The 17,375-nt window shown below is 38.7% G+C and overlaps 1 protein-coding gene across 2 annotated transcripts in view; it reads left to right on the forward strand.

Moving 5' to 3' along the window:
• Window positions 1-17,375, forward strand: part of LOC127654795 (histone deacetylase 4-like) — a 255,719-nt gene that overhangs the window by 164,157 nt on the left and 74,187 nt on the right. For both annotated transcript variants that reach the window (XM_052142223.1, XM_052142224.1), the window contains 4 exons: window positions 12,592-12,720; window positions 13,785-13,897; window positions 14,762-14,878; window positions 15,844-16,042. In XM_052142223.1, coding sequence (XP_051998183.1) covers window positions 12,592-12,720; window positions 13,785-13,897; window positions 14,762-14,878; window positions 15,844-16,042 — 558 coding nt within the window. The remainder of the gene's footprint in view (window positions 1-12,591; window positions 12,721-13,784; window positions 13,898-14,761; window positions 14,879-15,843; window positions 16,043-17,375) is intronic.

A 17,375-nucleotide genomic window follows, 5' to 3' on the forward strand; every position in this document is an offset into this window, starting at 1 on the left:
TTATCAGGGCTTGGAAATACTGTGACTTGCTAAAGTAGGCAAATGGCTAATAGTAATATTTAACTATGTACATTGTACAACCAATACAAATGCTGTTAAAGGATTAGTTCACCTCAAAATGAAAATTTTATGATAATTTACTCACCCCAATGCCATCCAAGATGTTCATGTCTTTCTTTCTTCAGTGGAAAAGAAATTAAGTTTTTTGAGGAAAACATTTCAGGATTTTTCTCCACACAATGGACTTCAAGCGCAACCATTGCTCAGCAATTGAAATAAAGTTGAAATGAAATCTAAATAATAGATTATTTTAAATTAGAAACAATGCCTAGGCAAATAACTGATATGATATGCCTAAATAAATATGATTAAGTTTAACAACACGTTGAAGTCCAAATCGATGCAGTTTAAAAGGGCTTTGAAGTGCTTCAAAGGGCTGTGCACGTTCCCAGCTGAGGAATTGGGTCTTTATCTAGCGAAACGATCGTTCATTTTCTAAAAAAAAAAATATTTATACTTTTTATAACCACAATTGTTGGTCTTGTGCTGGTCTGCGACGTTGGAAACGTCACGAAATATTATTTTTTATTAATAATTATAAAATAAAACAAAGATGTCGGACGATTTTGAAGTTGGAGGAGAAAATTAGATGGAATTTTCATTTTGAGGTGAACTAATGCTTTAATGCTTTTAATGCTTGCTTACAGTAGCTACACAGCTGCCGACGCTAAGTTAGCTAGCTAACGTCACTTACTTGTCAGCCAGGTTGGGTTGCGCCCGACAGACGCCACAGAACATTACTCCGTCTTCATAAATAACACAGTCGAATTCATCTTTCCATTTGGTTAAAAAATTTCGTTCCGTTTTAATTCCTATGTTGTTGGTTTAAGGTGACTTCTTGTTTTTGGAGCTTTTCTGTTTATAACCTGAAAAAATAACGAGGCATTTTAATGTTTTCTAAATCAGTGTTTGCTGGAAATATACCTCCATCTCCGATGTAAAGCGGATGCTCTTTAGAGAGAAATTCATATGGATTGCATAATCAGACGGTAACGTTAGGCTATTTTCTTTCGATTCGAATTGGTTCTTTAAAAGTGGACATTTCAAGCTTTATCCTAACGTTACATAGACTATATTTTGTTTCAGTTCAGTTTCAGTTCACGGAGACCAAAGCCCGCCTGATTGTTTTATTTTATTTTGCAAAAGCACGTTTTCTTGTTATTGTGAATTTACACAAATAAAAGTAGTTGCAAATTCTGTATTATTATTTTCAGTATGACCAGAAATGATAGAGTATTTAAGTTGTTTCCACTGTTGATAGGAAAACGCAAGTGTTCGCGCCAGCGCCTCTGTTCCATTCAGTACGCGCTCCACACTCCGCACAAACCCTTGGATATGCGTCAAAATCTTGTGTTTATTAAAAAATGTGTTAGTTTCAAATCGATTAAATTAAATCTGTAAAATAGACGTAATGAGTGGCACATAACGTGAAGTAACATGGCATTTTATTTTGTTTGAAATTTAACTTGTACGGTCGGACAACTAATTTTCTCTTCTACTTGTCCTACAAAAAATCCACTTGTCCCGGACAAGCGGACAAGCCTTAATGTCGAGCCCTGCATGTATAAACAAAACAAACTTTGATTGGTCACATCATGTCGGTCAGACGTACCTTTCCGTTTTAAGTGGGTAGAAAAAGATGCCAATTGGACCAGACTTTATTCGGATTGTCAAACGTCTGGCTAACTGGTACTAGATTACTAATTAGTTATAGTTACTGTAATCTGCAGTGAAACACATTACATTTTAAATTCTTGTAATCAGTAATACAGTTATTGACTTATGATGTTACTACTTTTTAGTGCATTACTTTGTTCACACACTTTTCAGAAATATTTATGTAGATTGCATTTAACTTATGAATTAGGTGCTGAGTGTATGTGCGACAATGAACAAGGAGAAAATATTATTTGTAACTTTTACGTGAATTGTTGTTGAAATTAACTTAAAAGTGAAGTAATTAGTATTGTGAAAAAGTAAAAAGAAAAGTCATCTCATTATAACTTTAGAGAAGTAATTAGTAATTTGTTATGGATTACTTGTTTGAGGAATTTACCCAACTGTGGTTGCAAACCCAGTGTTCCCACAGTTTTATGTTTTTGTAAGCCATGAGTGGTGCAAATTCTTCCATACTTATATTTCCCATGCAAGGTGTAAACCTGGGAAACCAGCAGGATCTTCGGGAAAAAGTCAGAGTTGGGAAAGAGGACCTGTGGGTCTGAACTTCATGCTGTGAAATGTTCTTTGTTTAGTACTGATGATTGAGTTCGCGGTAAGGCTTGTTTGCGAGCTGATTCCCATCCTCCTGCTGTAGATAAACCTTGGTTTGCTCTGGCTGGCATTGGTGCATTCCTGCAGTTGGGAAATGGAGAGGGAGGGTGGCCCTGGCCTTCACCAGAACTGTCTTACATACTTTTTCCCTCCCTACCGCCCCTCTCAGGACATGCTATAGTCTGTTCTTACATGTCTCACCTAAATATCAGACGTCTCTGGAACCTTAGCTCTTGGCAACTGCAAAAAGTTTTTATTTACATTTAAATATACTTACATTTCTTTTGAATTAAAATGTCAGTACAAGGAATTTTTGGAATTTGTATAGGAATTTGCCAAGCCTGGAAACTTGATGGTAATATTAATTTTTATAGTGAATATAAACTTCTGTAGTGAATATATTTTCTAATTGCTCTCTGATCTAAAATATTTATGCACCTAAATATTGCTCCTGGTTAGAGCTTGTGTAGAGTGAACTTGCTCACAAGTAATAGTGATGTTAGATTTCTGATTGAATCATATGTTGAGTATGAATCCTTTTTATTCATCTGAAGCTAATGCTTTAATGAAGCATTTCCACCAATTAACTGAAAATAATTTCTATAAATTGGTTTCCAGAAATCACTTGAAAAATTCATGGATATGATTTGGTTAAAAAGTGTGGGAACCCTGATTTTGAATGGTACACAACCCTGGTGTGTCACGCTCCCTGAGTTTAAGTAAATCAGTTGTTTAATTTATGTGTTTCTCTGGCACTGCTGCGACATGTTTGAGCATGCGGAAATGTCACAGATCTGATATTTCGCACAAATTAGGCTTTCTGCAACCATGACTCTTCAGCTGGGACTCATTATGTTACCCATTGCATTCAAAGTGTTTTTTCTTAGAAATTATGTCTAAAAAATAATCAATTATTTGCTCTTTACAGCCTTAGGGTTTTGAGTAATTAAGACTGCCTGTTATTCCTGTTAGGTGTAAACCATGTATGGTACACATTTTGGTCTACTCTGCTGAAAAGGAAAAATACTGCTTATGAAAAATGCTGCTTAAACCAGCTTATGGAGGTTGTCAGGTCTCAGCTGGTTTAAGCTGGTCTTAACTGGTTTTAGGTGGCAGGCCGGCTTATGTCCCAGTCTGACCAGCTAAAATGTGCCCCAATACCTCAACTTACGAGCCTGACCAGTCTTAGGCTGGTTTGTCAAGCCTCAATGTGTTCTGATCGCTGTACAGAGTGCTGTCAAGCAAGGCTTTGTGGCTGGCTCCCACCGTCCTCTCATTTGTCTGCCATAAGAATCGCCTTCAGGTTACAATGAAGCACTCTTCACATTCATGTTGACACATCAATTTTCACTGGGAATTTACAGGGTTAGGTAGCCGAGGCTAGAGAAATCTGGAAGGTTTTGAGGTTGAGCTTTAAACACAATTACACTAATCAGCCTGGAGGTGCAATTTGTGACCTAATTACCTGCTAATAACAGCTGGAGTTCGGGCTGGGCCAACAGTAGTGCCTCCTATGCAGGAAAAGAAGAACACACTGTTGTCTAACTAATCCATTTTAATTTAAAACCCCCATTTTTCAGTTTCCTAATGTCATTGTTTTTCAAAGTTTTCGATACTAGAGACCGCTTTCGAACGTCTCAGTTTTCGGTGGAAGAAAATGGTGTTGTGTAAGAGAGGCGACATCAGCAACATCAATGAGTTTTTAAATAAAGTGATTGGTGTTGCTTTGTTCTCATCTGATACTCAAATGCTACAGTTCTGCCATGTGTACCGTCATTGTAAAAATGTAAAATTAATTTGCATGTGAGACTCGTTTGCAAAATCACTGCCAGGTGGTGCAAAGGGACACTTCTTTGCATCTTTGTGTGAAGAAAGTGAGAGTTGTCACTATTATCAACATTATTTATATTATTAGTATAATTATTTAATTGCGTTGACTTTTGAAATAGTATGGATATAGCGCCCCCTAAGTGTTTAGAATAGCAAGTTCACATTTACCATGGCAACCGTGGCAGTTAAAAGGCCATAACTATAAGTCTAGAAAGACATATTCTAAGGACACTTCTGCTCCTATTGCAAGGAATGGAAAACTTCATAATATGTCAGTTAGTATAGAGAAAAAACCTTGGGAGAAACCAGGCTCAGCTGGACAAATGCTTAGAGAACTGATGTGGTTTATTGCAATGGCCTTGGCTGCTTCTAAGCTAATGTGGAGCTGTGCATGCTGTCCTCTCAACACTGATTCTGTTTCCTAAGAGCTCATTTCCCTTATCTGGATCTAAGTGCTTTTTTAATAGCTGCAGGGCGAGGACTTCTGTATGTAATTTCCCGCCTGCTCGGCTTCTCTCTGCTGACAACTCTTCATCTCAAAGACAGTGCCTGCTCATTCTCAACAACCTGATAACTCCTCCAGATATCCTTCTCAGCAATCACCATCATAATCTATCAGGAAAATGTCTCTTCAAGATCTTCTGTTATTTCATATTCTGAGATATACCACATCAGCTTGTGATCTGAGTGTTGACCAAGTTCTCCTTGATGCTCAAAAGAACCAGGGCCAAGTTGCAAGAAACTGGCTGCTGATGATTGCATGTGCTTGAGACTGTGGTAATTCTCTGTGTCAGAATAAGTGGTTCAAATTCATGTTTGATCCCCCACAAGGAGTGAATCAAGATTTTTTACTATTATGTTTTTGAAGAAAGTTCCAGGGGTAGTTTCACGTAGACTACATTCTCATTGATGGCATCAAGCCTGGTCTACATCGCAGCTTTATTTTTGCTAAGAACCACCTCCTTCGACAGGAAGAGATCTGAACAACAAATAAAGCAACCAACCCTGCTTTTTAACATACATGCCATTTAGGGTATTTATATTATTTTTTTTAGATAGATTCCATATTTTTGGGGGAAAAATAGACAGAAAATAATACATAATAGTAAGAGATTATTTATTTCACAGTACTGTTGCTTCACAATCCATTGTACAGAAATGTAAATAAGTGAAAATTTAATTAGTGGAAGTGTTTGTGTAGTCAGAATTTCTGTCTAAACAAAAAGTGAAAATTCTGATTATTTCACAGACGTAACTTAAAGCAAAGATTCTGGATATCTAGTTTACTTGCTGCTAAGTGCCTCAAACAAAACACTGAAAATCTTTGGAAGATTTGATGCCATTAACCTGGCAAACGTTGTCAAATCCAGTGATTAGTTTGGTAAAACTAATCACTGGATACAGTAACGCCTTCCAAAATAGTCAGAAATCTAGGGGTGACCATCGATAACCAAATCAATTTCACAGACCACATCTAAAAGACAGCATTATCATGTAGATTTACACTCTACAATATCAGAAAATAAGACCCTTCCTCTCTGAACATACCATACAACTTCTTTTCCAGTCACTTGCCATCTTCTTCTTCTTAGCGTTTGCATTGCGTGCCCAGCCACAGAACAGCATCTTGTTCAGCCAGGTGTAGAGCCTCGAGTCCGCCATTGAAATAAGTTGACAATGTGCTGCATGGTTTCTGGTTCCCCACAGCTGCAGTTCTGGTTGGTGGCTTGCCCCCACTGAACAAGGTTGACTGTACATCGACCCCGTCCCGTCCGGAATCGGTTCAGTGTTGACCAGTGTCGTCGAGGAAGGTCAAAGCCAGGAGGACAGACCGACGGCTCAGCTACGAGGGCGCGGTTCACAACATCAGTTGCTGCCCACTCATCACTCCATGCCGAGTTAGCTGTCATATCCTCTGGTGGTGGGTTCAACCAGACAGGTCACTTGCCATAACTAGACTGGACTACTGTAATACTCTCATTGCAGTCCTCCCTGCATCCATTATTTGGCCCCTGCAAATGGTCCAGAATGCAGCAGCATGTCTGGTCTTCAATGAACCGAAGAGTGTGCATGTTACACCACTCCTTGTCTCTCTTCACTGGCTGCAGGTTGATGCACGTATCATATTCAAGGCTTTGATGCTGGCATACAAAACAGTCACTGGGTCTGCTACGTTCCCACCAGAAGCCTGTGGTCGGTTAATGAGTGGCACCTTGTTATACCAACACAAAGAGGCACCAAAACACTTTACCGGACTTTCAGTTTCACTGTACCTCGTTGGTGGAATGACCTTCCTAACTCCATCCATGAAGCTGACTCAATTTCTGTCTTCAAAAAACATCTTTTCCATGAGCACTTAACCATGCACTCATAATATATATATATATATATATATATATATATATATATATATATATATATATATATATATATATATATATATATATATATATATTCTTGTTGCGCTCTAATCTGTCTTGGATACTTCTATTCTGATGCAAAAGAAACTTTGCAATGCAGCACTTATCATACCACTGTCTCCTTAAGATTAATTGCTTATGATGTATTATTCCTCTTTTGTCTTTGGATAAAAGCATGTGCCAAATTAATAAATGTAAAGAAGTCAGCAAATCAGATTTGAATGGCCAATTTTGATAGAGTGCTTGCCAATTTTGTGCACAAAAGAATATCAGTGACCAACTTAGTCTAAAGGCCTACTGTCAACAGCCCTTGGACTGTCCACATGCAGCCCAGTTTGTCTAGACATGCAGACAGTCCAGTATGGTTAGATTGTCTGCATGTGTGCATCGTCTACGCATTTGCCTGGTGTTGACTGTAGTACCAAAAAGCAGTCGTAGTGCGCATGGGGCGAATGCATCCATATGGACTCATGGCCAAACAAGGAAAGGCTAGTTTTAACGGTTCGGAGAAAAACTCAATTTTCCTATAATAAGTGTTTAGCTTTAACCACTTGGATATTAATAATAATTCAGTTGTCAGAATTTTAACTCTAGATTGCAAGTTAATTCATATTGTAGTTATGAATATAAATTTCTTTGTTGATCGTTCACTTTGTGAAAATAGTGTTCTGTCTGAACTACTTCATCAAACTGCCCGGTAGGGTCAACGTCACACTTCATGTTCTCTGAGCTACAGGATTTGAGTTTGGGCAGGTGGAGGGGTGTGTGAGTAAAGTGTGTAACATCAGCAGATATCATGGGTCACTGCAGTGGACATGTCAGAATTCTGGAGCAGCTCTGGATCAGGCCTGTCTACTGTCACACTGTAAGCCGGCATTACGGGCTCCCAGTCAAAAGAGTATACTTTGAAAGGGTAGAGCTCATGGAAATCTAAGTGTAACCTAGCCTTGGGTTAGGGGTTTCAACAAATCCCTCTCCCTACATTTTAATGTTTATGGTGTGGTTGTGAATGTGACCTCAAATCATGCGTCTTGTTGAGAAGAGGTGTACGGTTACTTTTCTAATTGACCGACCTGACAACAGATGATAAAAATGGGGGTATATCCCGTAGACTTACATTGAAGGAAGGACTCGAGACAAATCTAGGGATCAGAATTTCATAGACATTTTGGGGCTGGCTGTTTTGACTTGGTCCAGTTAGTAATCGCCTCGCAACCACATAGCTACAGGTACGTTAATGACCACTCAGATTACCTAAGCAACCGCTTAGTAATTCCCTGGCAACCACCCAAATACCCTAGCTTCATGGAAGTGAGTTTTCAATGTGCGAGAACACTGACAATTTTGTCAATTTAAAATCTCCTTTCTACTTATAATTTTGTTGCATAATCCATAAGATAGACAGGCAGTGTTAAAATTCATGCCTGGCTTTAGGACAGTAGTTCCTGATCATCCACTCTTGCTAATGCATGGCATTACTGGCAGGATGCAGAGCTTTCTTTAACACAGATGTCTGGGAAATTTCCTACCACTTATGAGAAGTGCCACCCTTATATCTACCTAGTTTGATAAGTATAACCACAAGAACAGAGTGCTTTTTAAGAAGTGAATTGACTTATGGAACTTAGCTTTTTACAACACCTGCCTAAAAGATTGGCATAGGGTTCATTTGAATAGTCAGGTGGATACTTCTGCTTATAGATTTCATAATTCTTGCACTTGTCCGATTAACTGAAATTTCAACATTGCCTGCATGACATGAAAGTTCTTTAAATGGGTGTTCACTCCAAATTTGTTATTGCATCCAATTGTGCTGTTTTTTTTTTTTTTTTAATGTTTGCATATGTAAACATGCACTAGTCTTTGAGCGTTGCAGTGGACCTAACTGTTTATTAAGCATCTTGTGTAGCAGCATCACACTTTTAAGATGCCGTGTCAAATTGAAAGAACTTCAACTTTAAAAATGCATCTCGAGACTTGCATTCTGTGCTCGACGCACAGACATCTTTGGCCATTGTGCCATATCTTATAGTTTTTTCAGATGGTTTTTGAAGTCGTGTCAAGTTTCAAAGAACTTAAACATTTACAATTCTTTTCAAGACTTGTTTGTATTCGTTGCGCTGCATCTAGTTTTTTTTAGCACAAGAATGTGTTCTGGGGGACACAGTGCACTTCTAAACAGTTTGAGCGGGTACTGGGTAATCCTCAATTAATGGAATGGGCTCTTTGAAGTTTGGTTTTAAATGTATATTGAGCACACTTAACAGTGCCCAGGCCGGGCCTGGGTAGCTCAGCGAGTATTGACGCTGACCACCACCCCTGGAGTCGTGAGTTTGAATCCAGGACATGCTGAATGACTACAGCCAGGTCTCCTAAGCAACCAAATTGGCTGCGCTTAGGGGTTCTTGCTGTCAATGGGGCACGTGGAAAGTTGTGCATGGATCGCAAGAGCATAGCATGAGCCTCCACATGTTGTGAGTCTCCGTGGTGTCATACACAGCAAGCCACGTGATAAGATGCGCGGATTGACTGTCTCAGAAGCGGAGGCAACTGAGACATGTCCTCCGCCACCCAGATTGTGGTGAGTAACCACGCCATCATGAGGGCCACTAAGTAGTGGGAATTGGCCATTCCAAATTGGGAGAAAAGGGGATAAAATAATAATAATAATAAAAAAAACAGTGCCCAGGCCTACATGGATGCAAATGAAATTTGCATGCTCTTCTTGCTGGGCACTTCACATTTTGACATGGGGTTAAAACTGAGCAAGGATCAACCACTAGAGCAAACCCGACTAATTAATGCAGTAGATAGATTGAGAGGTCTTTGTTGAAGTGGAGTGGGTAAAAATGTCAATGGTCCGGGCCTGGTTTATTGCTTCAAACAGGCATGACCCTTATAAATTTTGGTAATTACCAGGCCTGGACTGCACCCAGCCTTTGTGGCATGCCTGTCCTGACATTCTACATTGCACCCAGAGAGCCTGAGTGTTTGCAAACTTTTTAACTGACAGCATTGCAGCGTTTACACTTAGACAGACTTGATTAAACTTTGGGCAAGAGGCTGTGCCAAGTTGGATGTTGTTCAGATACTTGTTTGCGCCATTGTGTATTTGAGTTAACAACCAAATAAGTGACCTGAGATTAACTCATTTGTGTTGAGTAATCAGGTCAGGCAACTGCCAAACTACTCTGTTGAATTCAGTGGACATTTGGCAGACTATCTTATCGATCGATTGATCGTTTGTTTGTTTGTTCGATCATTCGTTCTATCGATCTATCTATCATTCGCTCTATCATTCTGTCATTCTATCTATATCTAGCAATCTGTTGTTCTGTCGTTCTATCTAGCTGTCTTAATAGCCATGTTTTTCATTAGTTTTCTTATGTAAGCATATGCGTTCTATCTATCGTTCTATCTATATATTGTTCTGTCGTTCTATCTTAATTGCCATGTTTTTCATTTGTTTTCTTATGTAAGCATATGCTAGACAGATGGCTATCTAGCTGTCTATCTTGCTAGCTAAGTTTTTCATTTATTTTGTATGTAATTATATGCTAGATGGACAACTATCTGTCTATATGTCTGTTTGTGCTATTTTGCTAGCTATCTATCTTGCTAGCTATGTTTTAAATTTAAACATGCTATATGGATGTTTTTGCTATATGTCTATCTGCACTGCCTGGCCAAAAAAAGTTACATACTCTAATATTCCGTTGGACCACCTTTAGCTTTGATTACAGCACGCATTCATCGTGGCATAGTTTCGACAACCTTATGCAACTTCACAACATTTATTTCCATCCAAAGCAAATTTTTTGCTGAGATCTTGTGTTGATGACGAGAGGTCTAACCATTCCGTAAAGTCTTCTCCAGCACATCCCAAAGACATTCAACGGGGTTAAGGTCAGGACTCTGTTGTGGCCAATTCATGTGTGAAAATGAGTCCTCATGCTCCCTGAACCACTCTTTCACTATTTGAGCCCGATGAATCTTGGCATCATCTAAGCATTTGCCTGGTGTTGACTGTATTGAAGCGTACCACAAAGCAGTCGTATGGGAAGCAAATGCATCCATTTGGACTCTTGCCCAAACAAGTATACTTTGAAAGGCTAGTTGTAACGGTACGAAGAAAAACAAAATTTTCCCAGTTTAGCTTTAACCACTTATTACAGGGATATTAATAATAATTAAGTTGGAAGAAACAGTTGATTTTCACTCTAGATTGCAAGTAAATTCATATTGTAGTTTGCATGTCAAGTTAGAATTTCTAGATTGTTCACTTTGTAAAAATAGTGTTCTGTCTGAACTACTTCATCAAACTGCCCAGTAGGGTCAACGTCACACTTCATGTTCTCTGAGCTACAGGATTTGAGTTTGGGGAGGTGGAGGGGTGTGTGAGTAATGTGTGCAAGTGTTTAACATCAGCAGATATCATGGGTCACTGCAGTGGACATGTCAGAATTCTGGAGCAGCTTTGGTTGAGGCCTGTCTACTGTCACACTGTAAGCCGGCATTACGGGCTCCCAGTCAAAAGAGTATACTTTGAAAGGCTAGAGCTCACAGAAATCTAAGTATAAGCTTGGGTTAGGGGTTTCAACAAATCCCTCTCCCTACGTTTTCATTGTCATCCCGGAATATGCCCATGCTGTCAGGGAATAAAAAATCCATTAATGGGAGAACCTGATCATTTAGTGCATTCGGGTGGTCAGCTGACTTGCCACATAACATTGCTGAGCCTAGACCTGACCAACTGAAGCAACCCCAGAACATAACACTGCCTCCAGAGGCTTGTACAGTGGGCACTATGTATGACGGTTGCATTACTTCATGTGCTTCCTTTTTACCCTGACTCGCCCATCACTTTGAAATGGGGTAAATCTGGACTCATTAGACCACGTGACCTTTTTCCATTGCTCCACAATCCCATCTTTATGCTTCCTAGCAAACTGAAGTCGTTTTTTCCGAATAGCCTCACAGCATTTTAGTCCCAATCCTGTAAGTTCTCGTAGCAATGTGGAATGCATGTGGAAATGCTCTAACTGAAACACAGTAACATCTTTTCCACAACCACGGGTCTTCCAACATGGTTGTTTAAGAAATGGGAAGCTACACTCTGCATCAGTGAGGGTTAAAAGAATTGTTGCCAGCTGAAACATATTAATCACTGCAATAATGATTCAATCATAGGCTCTTAAGGATCTGCTTATTTAAATCCAAACGGACACTGTTTTTTTTTTTTTTTTTTTGGCCCTGCATTGTAGCTATCTTGCTAGCTATGTTTTTCCTTTGTTTTCTTATATAATCATGTGCACGAAGGACATCTGTCTGTCTGTCTGTCTGTCTGTGATATTGTGCTAGCTATTTTTCTTGCTAGCTTATTTTTTCATTTGTTCTTATTTAAATGTGCTAGATATCGTTATCGTCCTGTCTTATCTGTCCCCTTACAAAAATCGAGAGTTATCCCAAACCTGCTGCAAGCTTGCTACAAATTAACCCCTCATTATATTCACATGCAAATGAGCTTTGTTACAAACTCTTTATTGTCGCTAAAGGTTTGCTGCAGGTTCACCAATACTGGTGAAAAGCTGCAAACTTCTGGCAAACATTTCCAGCGAATCTCAAGCTCATTTACATGTGAAAATAATGAGTGGCGAATTTGTGGCAAGTTTGGCAGAACTCGATTTTTTTGAATGATCTGTCTGTCTATGTTATCTCACTAGCTATTTTTTTCAATTGTTTTCTTATGTAAACATCACAGTAGACAACAATGTGTTCGTAACAGCCCCTTAGAAGGCAGCTGCCACTGTAGGAAGAAGAAAAAAAGTTTTGGTTTTTGAGCAAAGCTAGTGTCAACGCTCTCTTAGGTTGTCTTCATACTAGTGTCATGAAGTGACACAGCTATATCCTACACATTGCATGCTCCTTCAAAGCACTGTTTCAGATTGAAATATCTGCCCAGGTTTTGCTTTGATCAGCTGACTAACTGTCCATATTCATTCTTTCTCAGCTTCTGAGCCCAACTTGAAGCTGCGCTCCAGACTGAAGCAGAAAGTGACAGAGCGCAGGAGTAGCCCGCTGCTGCGGAGGAAGGACGGGCCTATCACTACTGCTAAGAAACGTTCTCTTGACATGGCAGGTAAGAGAATGCATCTTTAAAGGAATAGTACATCCAAACAAAATATTCTGTAAAATGTACTCCCCATAATGTTGTTTGACTTTGGATGACTTTCTTTTTTCTGTGGAACACAAAAAGAGATGTTAGATGGCATGGCAGCCTCAGTCACCGTACACTTTCATTGTTAGGAAAAAAAGTGCAATGAAAGTGAATGGTGACTTAGACTAACATACTGCCTAACATCTTTTTTTGTTTAGAAAGAAAGTCATACGGGTTTGGAATAACATGTGGGTGAGTAAACGTTAATAATATTTCAATTATTGGGTAAACTGTCGGACGTGAGACAGATTTAAACCCGTGTCTCCCACATGAACTCCACAGCTCAAATTGTCCAGAGAATGTGTAAGGGTTCCCACAGTCATGGAAAACATGGAAATAGGCTATGCTCTTTTATATTCCATCAGCTAGAAATTGCTCTTTGTGAGTGCAATTTCTGTCAAAATATTTTTTTAAAAGCATTATCCAGAAATAACGATGAACTGGAAAATTCATTGTTGTGGGAGCCCTGTTTGCAAACTACTAGGCTATGGATCCTAGGCTTCCCATGGTCATGAAAAACCTGGAAATGTCAGGCTTTTCATGATATCAATTTTAAGTCAAGTCATTTTTATTTGAATAGCATTTTCACAACACTTTTCAGAAAATCATGCTTGAGCAGAAAATGAAACTGTAATATCTATAAAGTCTTAGAATCATTTTAAAACAGCGTTTTCCATGCCTGAAAAAGTCATGGAAGTTTCTATAGTAAATGTATATCTTTCTACCTTTGCTCTGCTCAATCAGCTTTATATTGCTATTCTATAGAGTAAAAGTTGCCATAGTGATTTTCCATTTGTTCATCTTTTAAAAAAAGGTCTCAATTATTCATTAGCAAAACTAATTCAAAAATTAGCATTTTTAAAAATCCCATATGCAGTAATAACAAACAACTGGAAAATAATGGAAGTGCATTGGTCAAAAAGGGTAAGGACCCTCAGCTCAGACATCAATGCAGTTTTGACCTTTTTTGTTTTTTTTTGTCCCAGAATCTGCATGCAACAGTGCTCCTGGTTCAGGCCCAAGTTCACCCAACAACAGTTCGAACAACATTACCAATGAGAATGGCATCGCTGGATCCATCTCTAACTGTCCAATGGAGGTACAGCCTTAGTGCACACTTAATCAGCAGTAGTATAACTGTGACAGTCATCGCCATAGACTGCAGCTTTTATGATAGCAAGACAGATTTGAGTTTTTAGAATTGCTTTTTTTTTTTTTGCTTTGCTATTAATGGAATTGTTGACCAGAAAATGAAAATTCTGTCATTATTTAGACTCTTCTGGGCTGGCATTCCTCTGTGAACACCAAAGGAGAAAATGTATCTTAAAGAAAATCTTGCATGCGTCTCTTTCATGGAACGACTTTTCATAGTGACCACGCTGTCAAGATAAGAAAAAGAAGAATGGTCTTAAACCATACCAAAATCCACAAATCAGCCTAAGGTGGCTTGTTGGTCTTAGTCACTCTTCCACCCTGGTTAGACCTGACTTTTGGCAGGTTTTAGAGGAGTTTGGGCAATTTTCGATGGGAGACCTGCTGAACACCATGCTGGGAGCCCATCTTAAACCAGCTAATATCAGTAAGCCAGTTTAGGGTGGTTTTTTGATGGTTTTATGGTGGGATAGTTTGTTTGTTTTTTGGGAGGTGGACAGCCATGTCCCTAGAAACTGTCATTATATGGATATAAGAGCTGCGTGAGTATTGTTAAAAAATTCTGCTGTTGTGTTCCACAGACCGACATGAGAGTAAAATGTAAATACAATATTAGGCAGCTTTTATTGGTGGGCACTCTTGTCATTTTGGGAAGTGTTCTTCAATTTTCCTGGCTTTTTCCTTGCATGTTTATTCAGACATCAACTGGCTCTTTCTATAGACGGGTCCCACAGGGGTCCAGACAGAACTGTTTATTTGAATCAATGGGGTTTATTTATCTGTGCATATGCTTGCATGTGTGTCGTTCCAGCCATCATTGGCACACAGACTGGCTGGTAGAGAGGGACCTGTTAGCCAGCTGTCACTATACACGTCACCCTCCCTCCCCAACATCACCCTGGGTCTGCCAGCAAATGGCCCCTCCAACGTGAGTCCTGCTTTATTTCTCTCTCTCTCTCTCTCTCTCTCTCTCTCTCTCTCTCTTGGAAGTGAATGGGGCCAATTTTTGGAGGGTTTAAAGGCCGAAGTTTGAAGCTTATGTTATAAAAGCACTTTCATTAATTCTTCTGTTAAAACTCATGTATTATTTGAGCTGTAAAGTTGTTTAAATCACAATTTATACAGTCATTTTAGTGTTTTAGGGTTTGTTGACTACATTGTCATGGCAGCAAAGTTTTAAAATTGGCTATAACTTTATACAGAAAATGTTAGTAAGTGATTTATCACACTAAAATTGTTAACCCTCATAATGTTCATGTCTTGTGCTAAATGTCTTCTGGGCTAAAAATGATCTTTTGTCAAAAGATATGCAAAGTTGGTTGATTTTTTTTTAATAATTTCAATTAATTAATAATTAGCATAATTATTTGTGATTGTAAACATTTTTGTTTCATATTCCTCAACAGATATTGTTTTATTTTCATTATCAAGTCTTCTCAATTGGTTTTCTTCATCCATGCTGTTTAGAATGCTATTTCACATGTTCGACTTCCTCCATAGTGCTATGAAGTAGAAAATTCAATTGCGAGAACAAAAAAGCAGCATCACCTCTAGAATTGAACGGGACAATTTGAGTTACTCCTGTTAGTAAATGCGGTTGTAAATCCCAAGCTTTGACTGTCTCTCAGACACTGCATCGCAAAGGGCTTTTTTACACTCAGCCATGGGGGCAACACACATAGAGGGGCCCCTGTCTCAATTGTATGTGGCTTTTCAGCACCAGTGGCATTTCAAAAAGAGCCCTTTGAGAGACAATGCTCGACCACAGCTTACTGACGCAAACACTATCCTCACAAAATAAAGATCTGAAGCATCCTATTGATTTACGGGTGAATGTTTTCGCTCTCTGGATTCTTTTCAGATTACGATATTGATCTTTCTCTATTCAAATAGATTGCATCTGGCCAGCAAGATGGTGACAGAATGGCAGTGCCAGGAATACCCATAACCACTCCGTTCATGCACGGGGCCCATCTGCCATCTTACCTGACTGCCTCCAGTTTAGAGCGGGAGAGCGGCTCTGCTCATAACTCTCTACTGCAGCATATGGTGCTTCTGGAGCAGTCAGCGGTGCAGAACTCGCTGATCACAGGTCAGTCTCAGCCATAATAATCATAATGATAATGCAGAGATGCAGGTGTTAATGTCCAGGTGTATTTAAGGGGTCATCATATGAGGAATTAAACTTTCCTTAATCTTTTGAGATAAGGGTTTCTGGTACTATGAAAACATATTCTCAGCTCAAAACTTCCATCCAAAAATGCGTTTATTGAAGCTAGAGATGCACCGATGTATCAGCCAAACATCGGTATTGGCCGATAAAAGCAATTATCTGCTATATCAGACATCAGTCGATTGTTTTAAAGCAGCTGATGATCTAGGGCGATTATTTCCTTTAAACTAAGCAGCTTAAACAGCTCATTCCTACTTCCGTAACTTTCCGATTTTGGACAGATTAATATTTTAACATTAGATGGTCCACATTTACACGTGAGCAATGCTTCCGTCACGGTGGCCTGCACAGTCACAGTGAGGTTATATAGAGGAAGTAGGATCAATACTTTAATTCTGAAACGCAAAATAAACTAACAAAAAGAGTAAAATGTGGGAAAGTCTGTCAAATCTCATGCTTTTACTGACCGTGAGAAGCACCTCCCACTCTGCATATCCTTCGGAAGGATTAAAAAAAGCTTATTTTTTCTAAGTTAGATTTATAAGAAGCTATATTTAGATCAAGATTCCTGAATAATTCAGTCTGATCTTAAAAGTTTAAGTGGCGCATTTCAGCTCAGATTACTTTATGAATATGTCACAATGCAAATTTTCAAAGTGTCAGTTATTGATGGATGGGGCAGTTAAAAACCATATTAAATTCCATATCAGTTTACAAAGCAATGCATTTCTCATTAAACATACAAAGAGGGAATTTATATAGAAAGAGTTCTAAAAGGCACAGCAGGAAAAAGCCAAAAATATACTGTACGATAGGGATTCTGTTAGTCGGTTATTACCAGTTTTTGACCGTTAAAACTAATGTCCGACAAATTCAAACAATGTCGGACACAATGTCTGTTGAAACTTTTAACCCTCCTATGGTATTCGGTCATTTTTGACTGAAATAATTTGTCTTTATTTGAGCAGTACAAGACTTGTTTTGACACCATTGGTATTTGCGGTCAAAACTGACCAACCATTGAAAATGAATGGGATTGACCAAAAGCTTTTTTTTTTTTTTTTTAATCTATCAAATACAATAAATAAATCAGCCACAATGCAGAAAACAACTGACTGAAATTACAGGGTGAGACTCTATAACATCCTCACTCCAAAACTTATACACTCACTGAAACAAAAAATGAACTTGTGAGACTATAACACAGTTTTTTTTTGTGTTTTTTTTTTTTCATAAAATTTATCAAAAATTT

The sequence above is a fragment of the Xyrauchen texanus genome, chromosome 14, assembly GCF_025860055.1.
Source record: "Xyrauchen texanus isolate HMW12.3.18 chromosome 14, RBS_HiC_50CHRs, whole genome shotgun sequence".
NCBI classification, from domain to species: Eukaryota; Metazoa; Chordata; class Actinopteri; order Cypriniformes; family Catostomidae; genus Xyrauchen; species Xyrauchen texanus.